Here is a 20122-nt window from a genome sequence, read left to right as displayed (position 1 = left end):
TGGATCTGTCCCTGCCACAATACATATATATACCGTATTTACATGCAGAAAGTATATATATATATATATATATATATATGCATATATATATATATATATATATATATATATATGTATATATATATATATATATATATATATATATATATGCAAGACATTACACACACACATACACACACACACATATATATATATATATCAAAAATAAATGATGTGCGCAAACACCTTAAAGAAATGTCCACTGATGGGAGGTTTCTTTGCCCCAATATGGGGATGCAGTTCTTTGTAAAAGCCCTCTGGGTTCTCTTCAACCCGGCTCTTCAGACAACCTGGTTTCCACAGGTGACAGATTTGTTCTATAAAAGAAATGAACAGGAGCGCTCCATAGTGCAGGTAAAAGATGGTACAATTTTTATTTATTTTAAAACACTGGACCACAAAGTACAGAATCACGTACCACAGCGGGCGGTTAGACAGAACCGCACCGTTATCAGCTTGATGGTTCCCGTAGGGAAAAGATTTAAGCAGAGGCAGATTCAGCTACTCCTTGGACGAACAGCAATGATGATGCCAGGCCACGGCCCTACGCGTTTCTTCACTAGGACTTCGTCAGCCCTCTGACAAAGTCCTAGTGACGAAACGCGTAGGGGAGCGGCGGCGGAGCAGCGGCACTCACTTTCAGCAAATAAACTGAGACCACTCAGTTGTTCAATATAAACGGTTTACTTAACCATCATCAGATATAAAGCAGAAACTGTTCAACTCACCAAATATATATATATACACACACACATTAACATATACTGTACATGCACATTCTGGCCAATATACACTAAGCCTTGAAAAGTGAAAAAATGGACAGTGATAATCGGCTCCTAACTACCATGTTGTAGGCTGTGTTTGAAAACTGTCAGTTAGGAGCTAGATGGTCATTTATCAATCTCCATTTTATCACTTTTAAAAGCTTAGCACATCTGACCCTCCTTTTTACCGACAGAATCAGCATGTTGTAGATAAGAAGAGGGCAGGCATGATATCACTTAGCCCCATGCTCTAGTGCAGTGGTTCCCAACCCTGGTCCTCAAGTACCCACAACAGTGCACGTTTTCCAGGTCATCCTGCAGTTGCACTCATTATTCAGGCACATTTGAAAAGATCCACAGGTGGAGCTAATTATAGCACTTGTGATTCTGTGTGGAGACCTGCAAAACGTGCACTGTTGGGGGTACTTGAGGACCAGGGTTGGGAACCACTGCTCTAGTGGCTAAATACCATGATTCACTGGAATATCGGTAGGGGCAAGGCCATAATTCTAATGGTGTCACACTATATTGGCTCTGCCCCCTTCCTATTGACACGCAAATTTGTTTTATGAGGGTCGAGTTTAGGATTGTTGTGCCTAGTCTCATAATCTTCTCTTGAGGGGGGGGGGGGAGGTCTGGGTACTCAGAAAAAGTGTGCCTTACTGCTCCATAAGAAGAGAATGCCTTTATTCTTACTTTATATGTTAGCCATGTGTATGGCAGACTTTGTTCATATATTTCTTTTAGTTTGTCTAAACTTTATAAATATAACTTTCTTACTGTTTTAGTTTTGATACACTATTCCCATGATAAAACACACCTTTAAGAATAATGTATTCCCATTGGTAAGTACTGTAGTGTTTCACTGGCCAATCAAAACTCTATCTATGGGTGAAACCCCTTAGGAACAATAAATAATTTGATTTAAGAGGACAGAGATACGTGTTATAGAAGAACGCTCAAAGTATTACAGAAGATGCATTGTAGAGAAATTATTTATTTTATATTTTATTTATAGGATGTGGCAGAATAGTGACCATTTCCATACAATCTTCAGTGCCAATTACATAAATTGTAGGTACTGTATGCAGCAGTTTTGTTACATATTATTCAACAAATATATTTATTTGTTATTATTATTATCAAGTTTAAAATGATTTATTTATGATTTCCTTTAATGTATTTCTGTTTTTAATCTAATTTTCATTTGTCTTACCCATGCACACAAGAAAACTGTTGTATTGTGACAAGTTATTTTGCATTATGAAATCTTTTCCAAGTTTACAAGCAATAAACTGTCAGGAATGTTGCAGTATGTGTTACTGTACAGTACATGTGGCAAACTAGTATAATATGAGGAAAATCCTGCAGTTTAAAATTTGTTCAAACTAAAATGTATTTGGTTGGTAGTACTGCGCTCTGCTCCTTGGTGTGTGTGATAATGATGACACAGATTTTGATATACAATAAAGTGCTTAAAGCTTTACTTAAAGAAATAAGTGCATAAACAATACATACACCTTCAACAAATATAGTGTAACGTTATACAGGTACGTTATACAGGTACCAACCAAATACAACTTGTCAAACCAGTCTGGGTTGGTCACCTGGAAAGTGCAGCTGCTAGCAATTGAGCTCAGTGTGCAGGCACCCAAAAAGATTTATCACCAGTTCAAAATAAAATGTTTGGAAATATTTTTAAAAAACATATCAAGTAAGGACTTCAGTTTAAGAGGGTTACTCACTAAGGATCACAAAAGCAAAATATTTATTTAATGGGCAAATCTATGAAGGTGCGGAAATGTAATATGTGCGATGTGAGAGTTAGATTTGGGTCAGTTATTTTGTTTCTGTCCAGAGTAAATACTGGCTGCTTTATGTTTACAATGCAATTTAGATTTTAGGGACTAATTCATTCCTGATCGCAGGACAAATTTGTCCTCAAAATGGGCAAAACTACGTGCAAGGCAGGTGAGGCAAATTTAGGATGTGCAGAGAGTTAGATTTGGGTGGGGTATGTGAAAACTAAATTGTAAATTGCAGTATAACAATAAAGCAGCCAGTATTTACTCTGCAAAAAAAACAAAAACGTACCCAAATCTAGCTCTCTGCACATATTACATTTGACCCATCTTCTGTGCACATGGTTTTGCCCATTTTGAGAATATATTTGTCCTGCGATCAGGCTTAGTTTGAACACACCTCACCTAAATCTAAATCTCTCTGCTCATTTTGCATTTGCACCCACCTGCAGTGCAGCATGATTTTGCCCATTAAAAAAAGTTTTTTTTTTATATCCTTGCTGAATAACCCCCCAAGTACAGATTATAAATATTTAAAACTGTTGGTGTGAATTACAGGAATAGAGATGGAGCGCTTCTCTTCTTTGGCCGGGTATCGCCAGAATGTCCTCGTTGGCGATCGCCGGTGCAGAGGTGCTCCATCTGACTGGGACACACGTGCGTCTCACACACATGCGCATCCCAGTTTTAGGACGGCGCCGCTACGGGTCCCTACCCGTCTCCACTTGAGGGAGAGGGGCAGGGAGAGGGGGGACAGTGGGGCGGCGAGGGGCACCGGGGGAGGCGGCGGAAGAGGTGGCGGGGATCCATAGCCAGCTCCGTAGCCACTGGCGAGAGCTGGCCGCTGGAAAAATGAAGCCGGCTCCATCTGTAGTTCTCCTGGAGAGCAGTGTAACATCTTTTCTTAACAATATGTATGGATAAATGTCTTTAACAGTATCTTCTGATTTTTATTCACTATCATACATAATTGCAGGTGTTCACCGAAAAGATGCAATAGTGTGTATATCTATATATAGTACAAAGTTGTAACTATTACAGGATGCAGGTTCATACTACTAGAGAACACTGAATATAGTACATCATGTACTGTACATTAACTGTATAATAATGTTTGTAACCATTTAATTTGCTTTCACATTACCCATTCACTATTCATTTATAAACTAATTTAAAAAAACTATTGATAGACATCCTGGCATCTTGTCTACAATGTAAAATTGCTGAAGCATCACACACAAACATTATATACTGTACTATATGCTCAGGGCCGACCTTAGGCATAGGCAAACTAGGCAATTGCCTAGGGCATTAGGAATGAGGCATCAGCAGCTTCTGCTGATTAAAATGATACGCAGCACGCCTATATTCTGTGTGTGAGTGAGGCTGTATCTGCATATGAAATAGTGTATTCATGGAAATCACTGTAACATAGCATTCCGTATTCAGGTACAGCCACAGTCGCACAGAATATAGGCATGCCGCATTTCATTTTAATCATTGGAAGCTCCTTGTGTGTGCTGGTCATAACAATGCAAATAAGACAAATTTTCTGTAAAAAAAAGGCACCCAGCGTTAGCAGTACTGGCCAGGAGCTGCATGGCCTATTGAGGCAATACGTATGAGGAAACATCTGTATGCAAGCAGAGGCAGAGTTCACAGTGTTAGCGGCTGTCCGAGTGCTGTCTGCGGGTGGGTTGGTTGTGCAATAGTGTTCGGCATATGTGTAAGGGGCATTATGTGTGTCATGTATAAATGCATTAATAATGTGCGACATATGTGTAACAGGCATTATGTGTGTCATGTGTATAAGGGCATTAATAATGTGCAACATACTGTATGTGTAATGGGCATTATGTGTGTCATGTGTATAAGGGCATTAATAATGTGCAACATATGTGTAAGGGACATTATGTGTGTCATTATGTGTATGAAGGGCATTGATAAAGGTTGGCATAATGTGTAAGGGGCATTATGGTTATAAGGACATTAATAATGTGTGTCATGTGTAAGGGGCATTACTGTGTGGTATAATCAGGGGTGCAGAGAGAAAGGGGTAGGGGCTACAAATTACCCAGGCCAAAGTCTGATGGGAGGGCCCAGTGGTGGCCCCGGGCCCCCTCCCCTTAAGTGACAGCAGCAGCTGCAGCTCTTCTCCTCTGCCCAGCACACACTGCTTTGTGCTGGGTTGCAGTGTGGCCATGGAGGTGGTTGAAATACAATATTTCTCAGGATTTTTTTCTAAGGGTATAATGTGAATAATGTGAGGAGTAATGTATGTAAGGTAAAGTGGTAATACAGTGTGATGTAACGTGAATAAGGGACACCATCGTATGATATAATGTGAATAAAATTGCACTACTGTGTGGCATAATTTGAATTGGGGGTAAAATTGTGTGGCCATGCCTCTTCCCAGCAAGAACACACCCCTGTTTGGGCTGCGCACCAAATGTGTGCACTGTTTTTATTTAAAATATTGCGGGTAGTAGCACCAAAATGATGACTGCTATGATGAGGGTTGATGGTACTGGGAAAGGGGAGCAGGGTCAGAGGCGGAACTAGTGGCGGTGCTAGGGGGCATCTGACAAAATCTTGCCTAGGGCGTTATTTAGGCTAGGGCCGGCTCTGTATATGCTTGAGCAAAGAAAAAATATTTTTTTATCATCAGTAGCCCAAATGCAATCAGTTTTAGGAGTGCAATTATTGTTATGAGATAAAGGAGAAGTTTGGCGTATACACTCCCGCATTTCTGTGCTTGTGCATATGCCGGGTGTGTGCGGCCACAGCAAAAAATGACAGGTAGGAGCTGATTGGTTGGTGGTACACAGGGCTTAAAGTGGTCATGCAGAGGTGGTGGAACTCATTTATCACTGCCACCTAATTATCCCTCCCTCCCTTACCACCATTAGGCAGAGACAAGGCCAGTGGTAGGGTTTTTGGCATCCCCCTGCAAACTAGAATGCTTTTCTGTTAGAATTACTGTGCAGGGCCAATGTGGAGGTTAAAATTTTCCACCTCACCATTAGAGGTGGTGGAACTCAGTTCCACCCCGTTCCCCCTCACTTTAACCCCTGGTGGTACATCTTAGTACAGCTTGTCCATATAACTTCTAAAAATACTGAAAGTTGTGAAATATATGTGGCAGTTGTATGAGAAACATTTATGTGGTTTATCACTCTCTTAATGTTATAATTTTTCAAGGCTTAGTACATCTGGCCCATAGCTAAACTGTGCATTTAAAAGTGTATTTTCATAAAATGGGTGGTAACAAAGGCGACCTAAGTATAGGGTCCAGACTATCCAGAGGGCTCTCCATTAGTTGAAGACTCTGAGCCTTGACTATCTAAGGCGATAAAGCCATACAGTCTGAAACATGATGAAATCTCACGGCGTGAGTGGCATAGAGAGATATACACTTTGCACACCGGCAGTAGATGTATTTCTAGATTGCAGAGGGATCTCCATTAAAGTGAGTATAGGCATGCACCTTGAAGAGTGCTGGTGGACAATGATATGTGCTACATCATTGGTGACCTCCAATTATTACAACAGGTTGAGTATGCCTTATCTGGATATCTGTTATCCACATTATTATGAAATCCTCATTTTCCATAAGGTAGATTTTTGTTGTTTTTTTGGGGGCCAAAAGCAAACTAGAAACTTCTGTGTCTGGCACTGTTACTGTCTTTCTGTTTTTTTATGGTCACATGTTCTCTTTATTCTTACTGCAGCAGAACACAAATATGGGAAATCGGTCTAATGTGAAGGAATTTATTATCCTGGGATTCTCCGGCATTCAGGAATACCAGAACTTTTTGTTTGTATTTTTCCTGGTAATGTATATCACAACCCTCATTGTGAATATATCACTCCTCACCATAATACGGTTTGTTCGTAAGCTTCACAAACCCATGTATTTCTTTCTTAGTAATTTATCCTTCCTGGAGCTGGGTTACATTTCCGTAACTGTCCCCAAGATCATAGTGGACATTCCAAGGAAGAGAAAAAGTATTTCCTTCTCTGGCTGCATTACACAGCTCTTCTTCTTCACATTCCTTGGTGCCACAGAGACCATCCTTCTTGCTGTAATGTCCTTTGACCGCTTTTTGGCAGTGTGTTTCCCTCTGCGCTACACAAGCATCATGAGTCATAAGCTCTGTTTTCTTCTATCTGCTGCATCCTGGGTCTTAGGGTTCTTGACTACTTCATTTCCAATTATTAAAGTGTCACAACTGCATTTTTGCAATGCCAATGTTATTAACCATTTTTTTTGTGAATCAGCCCCTTTGCTAAAGCTGTCCTGCTCTGATCCTTATTTTAAAGAGCTAACTATTATTATTTGTGCATCTTCAGTCATTCTAAGCTCAGTTATATTAACTATGATGTCATATGCGTATATCCTTAGAACTATTTTGAAAATCCAATCTGACATAGGAAAGCAGAAAGCTGCTTCTACCTGCGCATCACATCTTTTAGTTGTTACCACTTTCTACTCAACAATGTTTGCCATGTACATTAAACCTACTGCAAGTGAAGGATCCTTAAACAAGGTGATGGCATTGTTCTATGCTGTTTTCACACCTCTGGCCAACCCATTTATCTACAGCCTTCGTAACAAGGAAGTTAAAGAAGCTCTTTTATTCTTAGTAAAAAGAAGAAGATTCTAAAGTGTTTAAGCTAACTAAATGTGCCATCTATCTATTTGTTCTTGTCAGGACCATAGCTATGGTTAGGCAGAGAATGCTGGGCACAAAGCGCGATTGCCCTGCAGACGCACCTACCACATCCACCTTTGATTCCCTTTGTATACCCTGCCACCATCAGCTGTTGTCAGCAGGGCCCTCTAATCCCCAATTCTGTCTGTTGTTACCCAGATTGTTTTATCACTGTCTACTATTGTAAAGTGCAACGGAATCTGCTGCGCTATAAAAGAAACTGTAAATAAAATAAATAAATAAATGTCCCTCCCTAACAATTTTATCCTTGTATAGTCTATGAGTGCCACCTGGAATAGGATGCACACACACACACACACAAATGGGGAGGAAGTATGTTGATGAGAAGGAGGAATGTGGAGGAGGTATGATGGTAAGGGAGAGGAATGCGGAGGAGGGGCTTACATGTGAAATATGCATAAGGGGCTCTGCTGGTGTAATGTGAATAATGGACACTACTGTGCAGTGTAATGTGCATAAAGAACAGTACTGTACAGTGTAATTTGAATTGGTACAATTCTATGTCCGCATTCCTTCAAGACAAATGTAGTACCCCTGGACTGCTGTGGAACTACAAGTGCCAGCCTGTCTCTGCATTGCCAGTTGCTGAGGCATGCAGTCCACAGCCTGATGCCCCTCTCTTGTTTGACACCCAAAAAGTATAGTAAATCTTCCCAAGAGACTGCAGGGGTTAACTCCATTTTACTGTACTGTGAATAGCAGGAGTCTGCAATGAGCTGTGAAATGAGGAGGACTTTAGGACCCAGAGATGACTGCAGGGGAAGAACACATGTGAGCAGGCTGCTGGGACAGGAAGTGGAAGTAAAAAGGAGACTGCACTTGAAGTATGCTGTGAGAGCTAGGAGCTGGGGGAGCTCTAAAGGGAGAGTCAGCAGTGTGCTGAGAAAGTGAGAGAACATGTTACAGCCATGAGCAGCAGTGTGCTGAGATACAGAGCAGGTGTGTTACAGCTGGGAGCAGCAGTGTGCACAGTGATGCAGCACAGACCATGCGAAGCAGTGTGCACAGTGAGGCAGGACAGACCATGAGGAGCAGTGTTAGGCATCATACCAGCACAGATTGTGTGAAGTACAGAGAAGAGTGGGAGCAGCAGCTGCAGTGGAATCCCTGCTGTACAGATATCAGGAAGGGTTCAGCATTCGGGTGCCTTTTGACCCAGGACATTGTGAGTATGTGTTGCCCTGTACACTCACATTGAACACTACTCCAGACTTTCTATTATACATGGAACATTTGCCCTAAGGGTAACGCTCCAAACAAGAAGAGATGAGAAAGAAGCTTAATATTAATAGGTATCCTAGGGATGTGCTGATCCCTGTGACTCAGTGACATTTCAGCTACACCAAGTTAATGTAATAGGCCATGTGGGGAAAGAGAGTAACTGGTCCCCATCCCACATGTTAACAGGGCCTATGCAAAGGAGGACTCTAATTACAGTAGGCCGCCTGGCTGCAGTACAAGACCCAGGTAGCCCCATCTACAGGACAGTGTCTGTATTACAGTGCCTGGGAATAGCCCCATCTAGTGCATGGACTTGGATATACAGATCTCATTGCTTTTAGTCCTGTAAACCATTGGAGTACAGTTAATCCTTTCTTGTTGAGCTACAAGGACAGTTCATTTGCCTTCCACAGTATTACACGACAAGGATTATTTCACCATTACCTCGGCCAGAGTTCAAGAGTGACCTTCTGGCTACTTATCCGTAGGAAGGCCAGAGTTCAAGAGTCACCCTCCGGCTACTTATCCGTAGGAAGGCAGGGTTACCCCATAGGGACACCTCCCCCGGAACTGTACATTGGTTCCTGTACACAGGCCGAATCCTAAACTCGGATCTTGGATAAAAATGGGGTACCGGTACCAGTTAGACTCAAGTTAACATAGGTCAAAGTACTGTTAGTATATTATGTATGGTATGTTGAGAATTGCCTGTTTATTCCAGTATCTTGTACCATTGACCTGATGGGTACAGAGATTGGTTCACCAGAGGTCGTAATATTTCTTATTGTTATAAAGTGAAGAATAAAATCACTCCTGTTCAATTGCATCTGCGCTCTCAAGCCTGCATTCGTTTATTGTCTACCAACCCCCTGGACGAATGAGCCCCTAAGTGTGGGTGTCACACAAAGTTATCTGCCTATCCCTGTTTCTATTATGGTGGACACCAATTCTCTTTCTGGCACAGTGCAAATGTCTAGTAATGGCACTCAGTATTGTATATATACATACATTTATTTAGTTTTTTGAATGTGGAAAATAGTGTTTCCTTGAAATATATTAGCAAAATTTAAGTAATTGAAATAACCAGTTATTTTGTGAAAAAAGAAAATAATGAAAAAAGCTACATTTATATTACATACTGATATACAAATATAAATCTGTCAGTAGAAAATGATGAGCGAGAAAGATCCGCGCAGCATATTCACCCAGTATCAGCTACACTGAGAAGGACAACTTGGTGCAATACACTTATATGGTGTCCATGTCGACCTACTGTACATCAACATAGACACAAAAAAACATAAAAAAGTATTGTTGACCTTTTTAATGTTGAATGTTTAACATGTCAACATTTTGCTCATGTTGACCTTTTGACCATGTCGACCCAATGCATGTCGGCTTTTTTCATATGTTGACCTCCTGCCAATAGTAGTCCACATAATGACTGTCGACCCAACAACTGCATACATATATACACACTACCGTTCAAAAGTTTGGAGTCACTTAGACAATTGCATCTTTTACATGAAAACTGACTTATTTAGCAAATGAGAAGCAAAATGAATAGAACATATACCTGTAGTCAAGACATTGGAATTGTAGAAAAGACATTCGTCAAACAATGCACCTTTTGCAGCAATTACAGCATTGCAGACTTTTGGCATTCTAACTGTTAATATCTTGAGTTAATCTGAAGAAATGTCACCCCAAGCTTCCTGAAGCATCTCCCACAAGTTGGAATGTCTTGATAGGCACTTCTTGCGTACCATACGGTCAAGCTGCCCCCACAACAGCTCAATGGGGTTGAGATCTGGTGACTGGCCATTCCATTACAGACAGAATACCAGCTGCCTGCTTCTTCCCTAAATACTTGTTGCATAATTTGAAGTTGTGCTTAGCATCATTGTCCTGTAGGAGGGGGAAATTAGCTCCAATCAAGCGCTGTCCAGAGGGAATGGCATGGCATGCACAATGGAGTGACAGGCTTCCTTATTCAAAATCCCTTTTACCTTGTACAAGTCTCCCACATTCAGTAGAGCATGCAGGGGGGGGGGGGGTCTGAGTACCCAGAACCCCCCCCCCAGGAGTCTAAGGGCCCTAGGCAGAAAGCTGAGGGCCCTCTCTTTCCATGGGTGCAATTTTAAAAATACCGTATTTTTCGCTCTATAAGACGCACCTGACCATAAGACGCACCTAGTTTTAGAGGAGGAAAACAGTAAAAAAAATATTCTGAACCAAATAGTGCAATACATGTCAGTGTACAGTATGTGGAGTGACATGTCAGAGTGCAGCCCATGTGTAAGCAGAAAGTATTTCTGGACTTTAGTTGGAGTGACCCCAGGGACTGGCCACTGTGTGGGGGGCCTGGCTGGGGAGCGGGACAGGGATGCTGCAGGGTTCGGGGTGGGCACATCAATATCACTGCAGTGATGGAGTAGTGGATCACTCTGAGGGGAGGGAGCTGGTGTCCCTTATCACAGCCCCTGGTTTACCTTGAGCATGTCTTGTGGATGTGTCCCACGACGTGACAGTCGGTCCCTCGTGGAGGATAGTTGATGCTGTGTCCTCTATGGGGATACAGACTCTGCCGCCAGACGATCCCTGAAGCCTGACCGGCAGTGGCCCGGTGCGCGCCAGGTGATGACATCACCGGGTGCAGCCAGAGTGATGGAGCTCCATGCAGCAACCAGAGTTCCCTTGTGGATGATGCTGGGTGATGCGTCCTCTGTGGGGGCTCTGACAGAGACTGCCAGAAGAACCCTGGCGCGTGCCAGGTGATGACGTCACCGGGTGCTGCCGGAGCCGCGGAGCTCTGTGCGTTGGTACAGGTAACCTCTGTAAGCTTCTAAAAATTACCAGGGGACGGGGGGAGCAGGCTCTGTTGCAGCTCCTGAGATGCTGGTGCAGCAGCACCAGCATCCAGGAGCTTTTTGCATGTTTTTTTTGCTGTATTCGCTCCATAAGACGCACAGACTTTTCTCCCCACTTTTTTGGGGAGAAAAAGTGCGTCTTATGGTGCGAAAAATACGGTAGTCCCTTGGGAACCGGAGATATCTGAGTTCAAAGCAGTGGTCCCCATCCAAGCCTGTTAATTGCTCTTCCCAGTCAGATATTTCAGGTTCTCTCTGACTTAGAGTTTTTCTGAGGATATATTCCAAAAGCTGGGACTTGATGGACACTAGAAGCTTGTCTCTACTGTTCCCAGAACCAGAGATATCAGCCTTCCAGCAGCTGGTTACTGCTCCAGCTCCACACACCTGGTTTGTAGTTTTATATACTCATTGGCGGATTGCTCTGCCTCCAGAACTCTGATCCCCTAGTCCCCAATACCATTTGGTAGGTGGGATTCTCTAATATTTAATTCCATTAAAATCTAAGAAAACTATTTTTGGGAACAGGAGATATCTGCAGTCAAGCAAGCTGTCCTCCCATCAGAAAATTATGAATAATAAGCCCACTCCACTATACACCCCTCCTCTGCATATAAAACATCCTCTACCACCCTGGAAGTTATGTATCAGGGTCCCTTCATTCAGCCCAATGCCCGCTGCTCCCACCTCATCTCCCACCATCTGTGCAGTAAAGGGGTAATTAGTGGAAATTACTGATCCAGGCCCTACATGCTGAGTGGTTGATATAATACCCCTTACCACCCGCGGGACATCAAAGCTTCCCCCACCCCTACCGCTGGAGGATCGGTAGGTGCCCTAATACATTGCTATGCCCAGGCATCTGCACTGCTGTTGACGCCCCTGTATGTATATATATATATATATATATATATATATATATATATATATATATGTGTGTGTATTTATATATATATATATATATATATAATTATTTATATACATTTGGTCTATCTATAATACTTTAACTGACCCGGCATATACTGGGTCACCTAAGTGTCCATCTCCGTGCTTTGCTCCGCCCCTCTGGAAACCCCCTTCTGAAAATCCTGCGTTTGCCCGTGACGTTACAAGTACCTAATCAGCCCCAGACCATCACATTACCTCTACTATGCTTATCAAATGGCATCAGGCACTCTTCCAGCATCTGTGTGATCCGAACAACTCAAACTTCGAATTGTCGTCCATAACACTTTTTTCCAATCTTCTTCTTTCCAATGTCTGTGTTCTTTTGCCCATATTAATCTTGTCCTTTTATTGGCCTCAGTCTTAGATGTGGCTTTTTCTTTGCCGTTCTGCCTAGAAGTAGTAGTACGTTTATTTATAAGGCGCCGCAAAGTGTCCGCAGCGCCGTACATAGCAAACAAAAAAATTACGAGGTAACGTACAGGGTGTGTTGAAAAATACAGTATAAATAGGGGTATAGCTGGTAGAACTAAAATCAGCATCCGTTCAGAAGTAGGTGTCAAAATTGTCGAGGAGACTGAAGATGAAGTAGAGGAAGGGAAGAACAGGACAGGAGCACAGGTGAGGTAAAGAGGTAGGGTGAGTACGTGAGGAAGGAGGGCCCTACTCATAAGAGTTAACATACTAAAAATAGGTGGGTGGACGAACGAAAAACAACAGGATAAGTAGGAAAAGGAGGGGAATGGAGGCAGGATAGGAGGATCAAAAGAGGTTAGGAGGAGGGATAGGCTAGTCGAAAAAAGTGGGTTTTAGAAGGACAGCATCCCATTTTGCGGGTACCATTTAATGAAGCTCTGTTGAAGTATGGCTATTTTTTTTTTTTGCACATTAATGGTGTGATGTAAAGATGCCAAATTATGAAAGAAATGCTCGATGTGTCTGGTCTCTCTGCCCTGAGCATAGTGTAGCCTAAAAGAGGATCTACTGGATGTAATGCTATGCAGTCCCTAAGGTCTGACCAGTCCATTCTACATAACTAAGACCACAGGGACAAGTAATGATAAATAATGTATTTGTGCTTGATATCATATCTTTTGCCACTGTGTGGATGTGTAAAGAATTTACCCATTGTTAAGGCACTACAGGTAGTACAATTTTGTAGAGTCAAGAAATGTTGGTCACTTTGTGAGAGTCGTAGAATGGTGACATCTGTCTTTAACATCCAATCTTTCACATTCTTTCCATGTGAATAACAAGGAATCAAATTCATATCCCTGAGATTAAGCTCCTCATAAATTAAAATAGTCCATATCGAGTTGACTGATGGATAATGCCACTGGCCTGATTGTAATGATTGACTCTGGCTATATGATGTTCACCTCTATCTTTCAACATTCTCTTCAAAAGTCACTTTTTACTACACCCCAATGCCTTGCCTGCATCAGAATATGCAAATCATAACCCCTTATTAAAAATGATTGGGTCATGCAGTCAATTAGCTTTTCTGCTTTCACCTTACCAGAACAAATATGTACTTCCCTGATGAACTGTGAGTACAGTATGTTAACCCAAATGTCATTGATTTCCGAAGCTATGTGCATGTAATATAGTGTTCCTATCTGTGGGCTTATAGTATAATTCTGTACGAATTGCTCCTCCCTCAATTTGCATCTGAACATCTAAATTATTCATCACTGTTTTATCTACCATATATGTAACTCGTTCTGATCACTAATCAAATATTCAAACTGCTGCGTAATGGACAAGATTCTAAACAGGTTGTCTATATACCTATTTAAAAGATAACGCTATCATGAAAGTCAGAACTGTTGAAAAAGAATTCCTGCTTGACCGCAAATATGAACGCATTTGCAAACGATGGAGTAACATTTGACCCCATTGTGCAACCGGAGGATTGCAAACAAAGTTTGCCGTCGAAGAGGAAATAGTTACAAATCAGTGGTTGACTATACAGGGTTGTAGTATAGCATCAATATATGTTGATACACTCTGAATGATACTATTGCGGGCTGCAAATATCGGACAGCTGGTGGATTTACACTGTTTTCATGAATTTTAGGCAATGAATATAACACCAGAACCATAGGATTATTAATAATCAAAGCTGACATTTATTCACATGTAATTAAGCTGTTGTCCACTGCCTATTGCAATTTATCTTTCAGATGTTTAGTAAAAGACATAGTAGTACAATCCAATAACCTGTACACTTTGAATCACTCAGTTGTCGCTCCAAGTTCCCAATGTGTATTCATGCAAATTTTGAATCATTATCACCCCGCCCTTGTAGGCAGGACATATTACAATATCAGTATATTGTGATAGGTCATTAATAGCACAAAACTCATCACCAGATAAAATCATATTACAGGTTGAGTATCCCTTATCCAAAATGCTAAGGACTAGAAGAATGTTGGATAACCAATTATTACGTATTTTGGAATATTTTTCTATTTGAACAAGGTATCTTGAGGTATCTTGCATTTATGTTATATAAGCATATATATAAACACATGAAATACACAAAAATATATTTTATTTGTGCATGAAACAAGGTTTTAAAACATGAAACATAGTTTCTGTTCAATCTCAGACACTGAATTTGAATGCCAAGCAATCATGTCCTTGCACATATTTAGTGCCAGTTACATGTTATTTCCCCGGTAGTGCCAGTTACAGATGTAGCCAGTAGATTTTAAGCAAAAAAGAAAAACTAAAAGTAAATTTTGGAGACTATGGTTCTCTGAATAATTTGGATAACGGATATTTGGATAAGGGATACTCAACCTGTATATGAAGCATCCCCATGAAAACGCTGACACAATAGGAACAATATAATTGAATACCGAGTTATCTAACATATAGCCAAAGGTCTAAATTGCCACATTATTGGATACTGGGTCAAAACTCAAGCGTCTCTGTATTTTTGTTACCTTTGGCAAAATACCAGTCTCTTTGCGCAGAGCCGTCTGGAATTTGGAACCACAAAAGTATTTTTCCCTTTGCATGCTATTAAAATTCACAGTCAGCACGAACGCTAAACCATTACTTGGTTTCTGCTTCCGTCAGCACAAGATTAGGTAAATTAAAGGTCTCCCCAGTCTTCTGCACCCTGTCTCATCCTCTGACCACCCCACCTGGTCCCCCTTTTGCTCCGCCATGTTCTCTGCAGGTGTGAACCCTGAAGGGTAATTCATCAGGGCCGGTTTTCCCACTAGGCACGTGAGGCACATGACTATGGGTGGCACCTGCTGGGGGCGGCACGGCATCCCCCTTCTCGCAAAGGGTCAGAGAATCATGGGAGGGGGGTCATGGGTGGGTGTGTATTGCTGGAGGGGGTCACGGGGGTCCATAAATGGGGGGGTCACGAAATGCAGGAGGCAGGGTTGCGGGCGGTGTTCCCTCTAAGCTGTGCGCGTGTGCGCACGCACACAACTCGCCGAGCGTGCGCACAGACATTACAACAGAGCGCACAAAGCATCTGTGGTCCCTTTTTGCAGTTGTGGACTCAATTAATGTGTGTTTCACCCATTAACTACATTGTGTGCTGTGTTTTTAATGTTTAAATATTTAATATTATTTTGAAGTAAAGTTAACACAAATGCTGAATGTCATTTTTCAGTTAAATATAAGTGACGCATACAAATTAAAATTTCCTTCCAAAGTCACACAGCCAAAATCTTTTGGCGCACACAGCCTTTGTAAAATTAGAGGGAACACTGGTTGCCGGGGGGGGGGGGATAGCGGAGGGGGGGTCGTGGGGGTCCACGAAATGCAGAGGGCAGCTGCTCCATATCCCAGCAGCACTATGGCAGCAATGACCTCTCCTACAGCACTGGGGAGGAGGAGAGGACAGGACGCCTCCTCCAGACCTGGGACTGTGACTGTTACATCCGCAGGTATTGGGGGGGGGGGCATCAGCATGTATGTGGGGGGCACACAATGTTGTGCCTATGGGCAGCCTGTTACTTTACAGCCCTGTAATTCCTAGCTGGTGCAGGGGTGTCATTCGATAGAATCACTATTGGTATTGTGCTCCTGAAATTAATCAGACTGCCACATTTGTTTATAGTTCCTGGTTCTCATATCCTCCAACTGTACTGAATTTGCCGGTACAGTACCGTTTTTTAACAATCTGTACCGGCAAATATAGATTGTACCGAAGTTTTTTTTCCAGATTGCGGCGGTCAGACACTCTGTGCTAAATTTCCCTCCTGGCTCCCCGGGCTCAGCTCCATTTTTGCTGCTCGGTGCGCCGGCTCTCCCCTCTTCCCCATTCCCAAGAGTGCATTGAAGACGGTCCCGTGTGCCATGACGTCACGCAGCGGGACCGCACCCTGCACATCAGGGGAAAGCAGGAAGTCTCTGCCCTCATTCTCCGCGGGTGTGTTATGGGACTCCGACAGTCGGGATCCCGACAGTCATTATCCTGACGTCGGGATACCGACTGCCCGGAGTCAGACAGCATGGCGAGCGCAAAAAAGACCCTTGCGGGCTCGCTGTGCTAGCTACGTGAGCCACTTATTCTATTCTCCCTCTATGGGCAGTCGGGTACCCGGCTGTCTGTGTTTTGACAGTCGGGATCCCGACGTCGGGTAAATGACTGTCAGGATCCCGACTGTCGGGAACCCGTCCGGCACCCATTCTCTGCATGCCCAGACACTTGTGGGTGTGAAGGGCTGAGTGGGGTGCAGTGGCCTGCCAGCCCCGGCGCACGTGATGGGGAGGATCATCTTCGTATCGGAGCCTGCTGCCTGCCTGAACTTCACAGCAACTTCTGCAGCAAGTAGGTGCCTGGGCTCAGGCTGTACTTTCAATAATAAATCGTGTGACATGTGCATCTGCTTCTGCTCATGTCCTGTAACCCAGATAACAGGGGTTTTACTGCATTTCTGGGTTAGAGCATCCCGCCCAAAGTCTCTGACACTGCAACAGTGGCTGCTGCGCTTACCTCTCTCTCCCCAGCGGTGACAGCTGCTGTGGCCTCATCTCCTGGTGTTTATCAACTACTAAATATGTCACCGGCTGCTGGGTGGGGGTAAGAGCCGCCCCGCAGAGGAAAATGTGAAAGCGGAGGAATAGACTCCGTCCAGCTTGCGATACTGGGTCCTGGTGGACCCCAATGGAAAATCAGTACTTTGGTGGCAGTGGGACTATGTATTACTGCGGGGGCTTACTATGCTGCACGGCTGCCCCCTCACATGCTGCAATCCCCCACAGGAATGCAAATGAATGTTTTGTATAAACATCCATTCGTAGCCTTGCGTGCGGGGACAAAACATTCAATCGTCGTGATCATCGAATGATTTTGCTAGCGGTCGCAGATCTAATACACATGGGGTGTCTTATATCTGTGGGCACCCTGTGTGAGAAGTGGGCGGGCAGTGGACATCCACTGATGTCAGCTGCCTGCCCCCCACATGTGCATCACGGGCGCATTAGCATGGGAACGCCCAGCATTTTCATGGGAATTTTTCATGGGAATGCCCATGAAATGCTGGTCGTTCCCATGGTCGCTGTTGCCCCACACTGCCAGGTGTGAATGGGATGGCGAACTAGCATCTGCACATGGGCATAAATGTGCATAAGCAGACGCCAAACATCGCTGCCCCATGCTCCGGAGGCAGGGGGGAGCCGTAGAGGGAAGCACGGGAGCTCTGGTGCTGTCTGTCTGTGTCTCTGGTTTTGTGATTTTAACTGGAGGGGCTGCAGTTCTGCAGCCCTATAGCAAGAGCTGCCACTGGTTTTTTCTTTACTTTTACCAGTCCAGTGAAATCAAGATTAAGCTAAAGGAATTTATTTGGTACTTGTGTGCACCGCGCGCACAGTCTGTGTTTGAAACTTGGCAGCTTGCCAGACTCTGTGTTTAACTGTGCGCGTGCCGCTCTAGCTGTTCTCAGCGCAGCGCGTGCCTACTTTACATATGTAATCTACGTTATCAGCGTAGCACTGGGCTGACAGGTCACTGTGGTACTTGTAGTTCCACAGTGAAATAGACAGTCCTGCACACCGCTGACAATGGGGGCATGTAAACTGGACACCCCGGCACACCGCTAACGTACGGGGCTTCTAAACTAGACACCCCGGTACATGCTAAAATTTAGATGCTAAAGCGTCTAAATCCAGACTCCCTGCACCCCGGCACACGCTAAAATTTAGACGCTAAAGCGTCTAAATCCAGACTCCCTGCACCCCGGCACACGCTAAAATTTAGACGCTAAAGCGTCTAAATCCAGACTCCCTGGAAACCGCTAAGAAGGGGACATCTACAAAGGGTACACTGTGCAAAACACTCTTAAACCTGTTCACAATGACACTAGTCGACGTAACAGCTGTCGACCTTGTTAATTCCACTATCCACGCCACCCCGAAGCGAGCCCCGCAAGGGGACGCGGTACGCGTCCGACCGACCTTTTCATACCCCCACTATCCACATCGGCAAGGAGTTGACTTTATAAAGTGTGGCGAGCGCAGCGAGCCACCGAGCCCGAAGCGTGGCGAGCGCACGCTTCGGGCCTCGCCACGCTTCGGGCTGGGTGGCTCGCTGCGCTCGCCACACTTTATAAAATCAACTCCACGCCGACGTGGATAGTGGGGGTATGAAAAGGTCGGTCGGACGCGTACCGCTACGCTCGCCACGCTTCGGGGTGGCGTGGATAGTGGAATTAACAAGGTCGACAGCTGTTACGTCGACTAGTGTCATTGTGAACAGGTTTAAGAGTGTTTTGCACAGTGCACCCCTATGTAGATGCCCCCTTCTTAGCAGTTTCCAGGGAGTCTGGATTTATACGCTTTAGCGTCTACATTTTAGCGTGTGCCAGGGTGCAGGGAGTCTGGATTTAGACACTTTAGCGTCTAAATTTTAGCGTGTGCCGGGGTGCAAGGAGTCTGGATTTAGACGCTTTAGCATCTAAATTTTAGCGTGTGCCGGGGTGTCTAGTTTAGAAGCCCCGTACGTTAGCGGTGTGCCGGGGGTGTCCAGTTTACATGCCCCCATTGTCAGCGGTGTGCAGGACTGTCTATTTCACTGTGAAACTACAAGTACCACAGCTCCCAGCGCTACGCTGATAACGTAGATTACATATGTAAAGCAGGCACGCGCTGCGCTGAGAACAGCTAGAGCGGCACATGCACAGTTAAACACAGAGTCTGGCAAGCTGCCAAGTTTCAAACACAGACTGTGCGCGCGATGGCGCCGTGTAATTCCTTCTCAAATGGACAAAAGCATGTGCACTGCAGGTGGGGAAGATGTAACTTGTGCAGAGAGATTTAGATTTGGGTGTACACAGCATCAGAGTGAACTTTATACTTTATACGTTGCCTACGTTAATGGGAAAAAGTAGTCCCATATTTCTCATAGTTTGCTTAACTTTGTAGACATACTGTAGGATGTTACTGGTTTTTTTTTTTTTAATTGTACAAACATTCCCATGATACAGTATACCAGCTTTCCTTACGGAGTTCAGTAAATTAACTAAAGTAAATGTAATCCCACAAGTCAAAAACTTTAATATTGTTTCACTGGCTGATCACTTATTCACCTGTGGGTGGTCCCCTAATATCAATAAGTAGCATGACTTAAGGAGAGAGCAATGTGTGTTATGGAAGACTACACAAAGTATTATAGAAGATGCAGAATGAACAAATCATTTTATTTTGCTTCACTCCAGGATGTGGCGGATTGGTGACCATAGCAACACAATTCACACTTCCAAGTACATAAA

At 43.6% G+C, this 20122-nt stretch overlaps 1 protein-coding gene across 1 annotated transcript; it reads left to right on the top strand.

Moving 5' to 3' along the window:
• Nucleotides 1-267: 267 nt before the first annotated feature.
• LOC146079914 (olfactory receptor 8H1-like) lies at nucleotides 268-7272 on the top strand. The gene is made up of 2 exons (XM_083186629.1): nucleotides 268-393; nucleotides 6337-7272. Exons 1-2 carry the CDS (start codon nucleotides 268-270, stop codon nucleotides 7270-7272), a joined length of 1062 nt encoding a protein of 353 aa, XP_083042755.1.
• Nucleotides 7273-20122: the final 12850 nt, after the last annotated feature.

This window comes from Crinia signifera, chromosome 1, assembly GCF_055691185.1.
Source record: "Crinia signifera chromosome 1, ASM5569118v1, whole genome shotgun sequence".
In the NCBI taxonomy this organism is placed as follows: domain Eukaryota; kingdom Metazoa; phylum Chordata; class Amphibia; order Anura; family Myobatrachidae; genus Crinia; species Crinia signifera.
Note: the sequence above shows the minus strand (reverse complement) of the source record. Positions and strands in the feature narration are given on the sequence as shown.

Bases quoted from the DNA above. Each gene is read 5' to 3' on its own strand.
- LOC146079914 (XM_083186629.1), top strand. From the start codon at position 268: ATGGGGATGCAGTTCTTTGTAAAAGCCCTCTGGGTTCTCTTCAACCCG. The intron at 394-6,336 runs GTAAAAGATGGT...TTCTTACTGCAG, and splicing joins AGGAGCGCTCCATAGTGCAG to CAGAACACAAATATGGGAAA.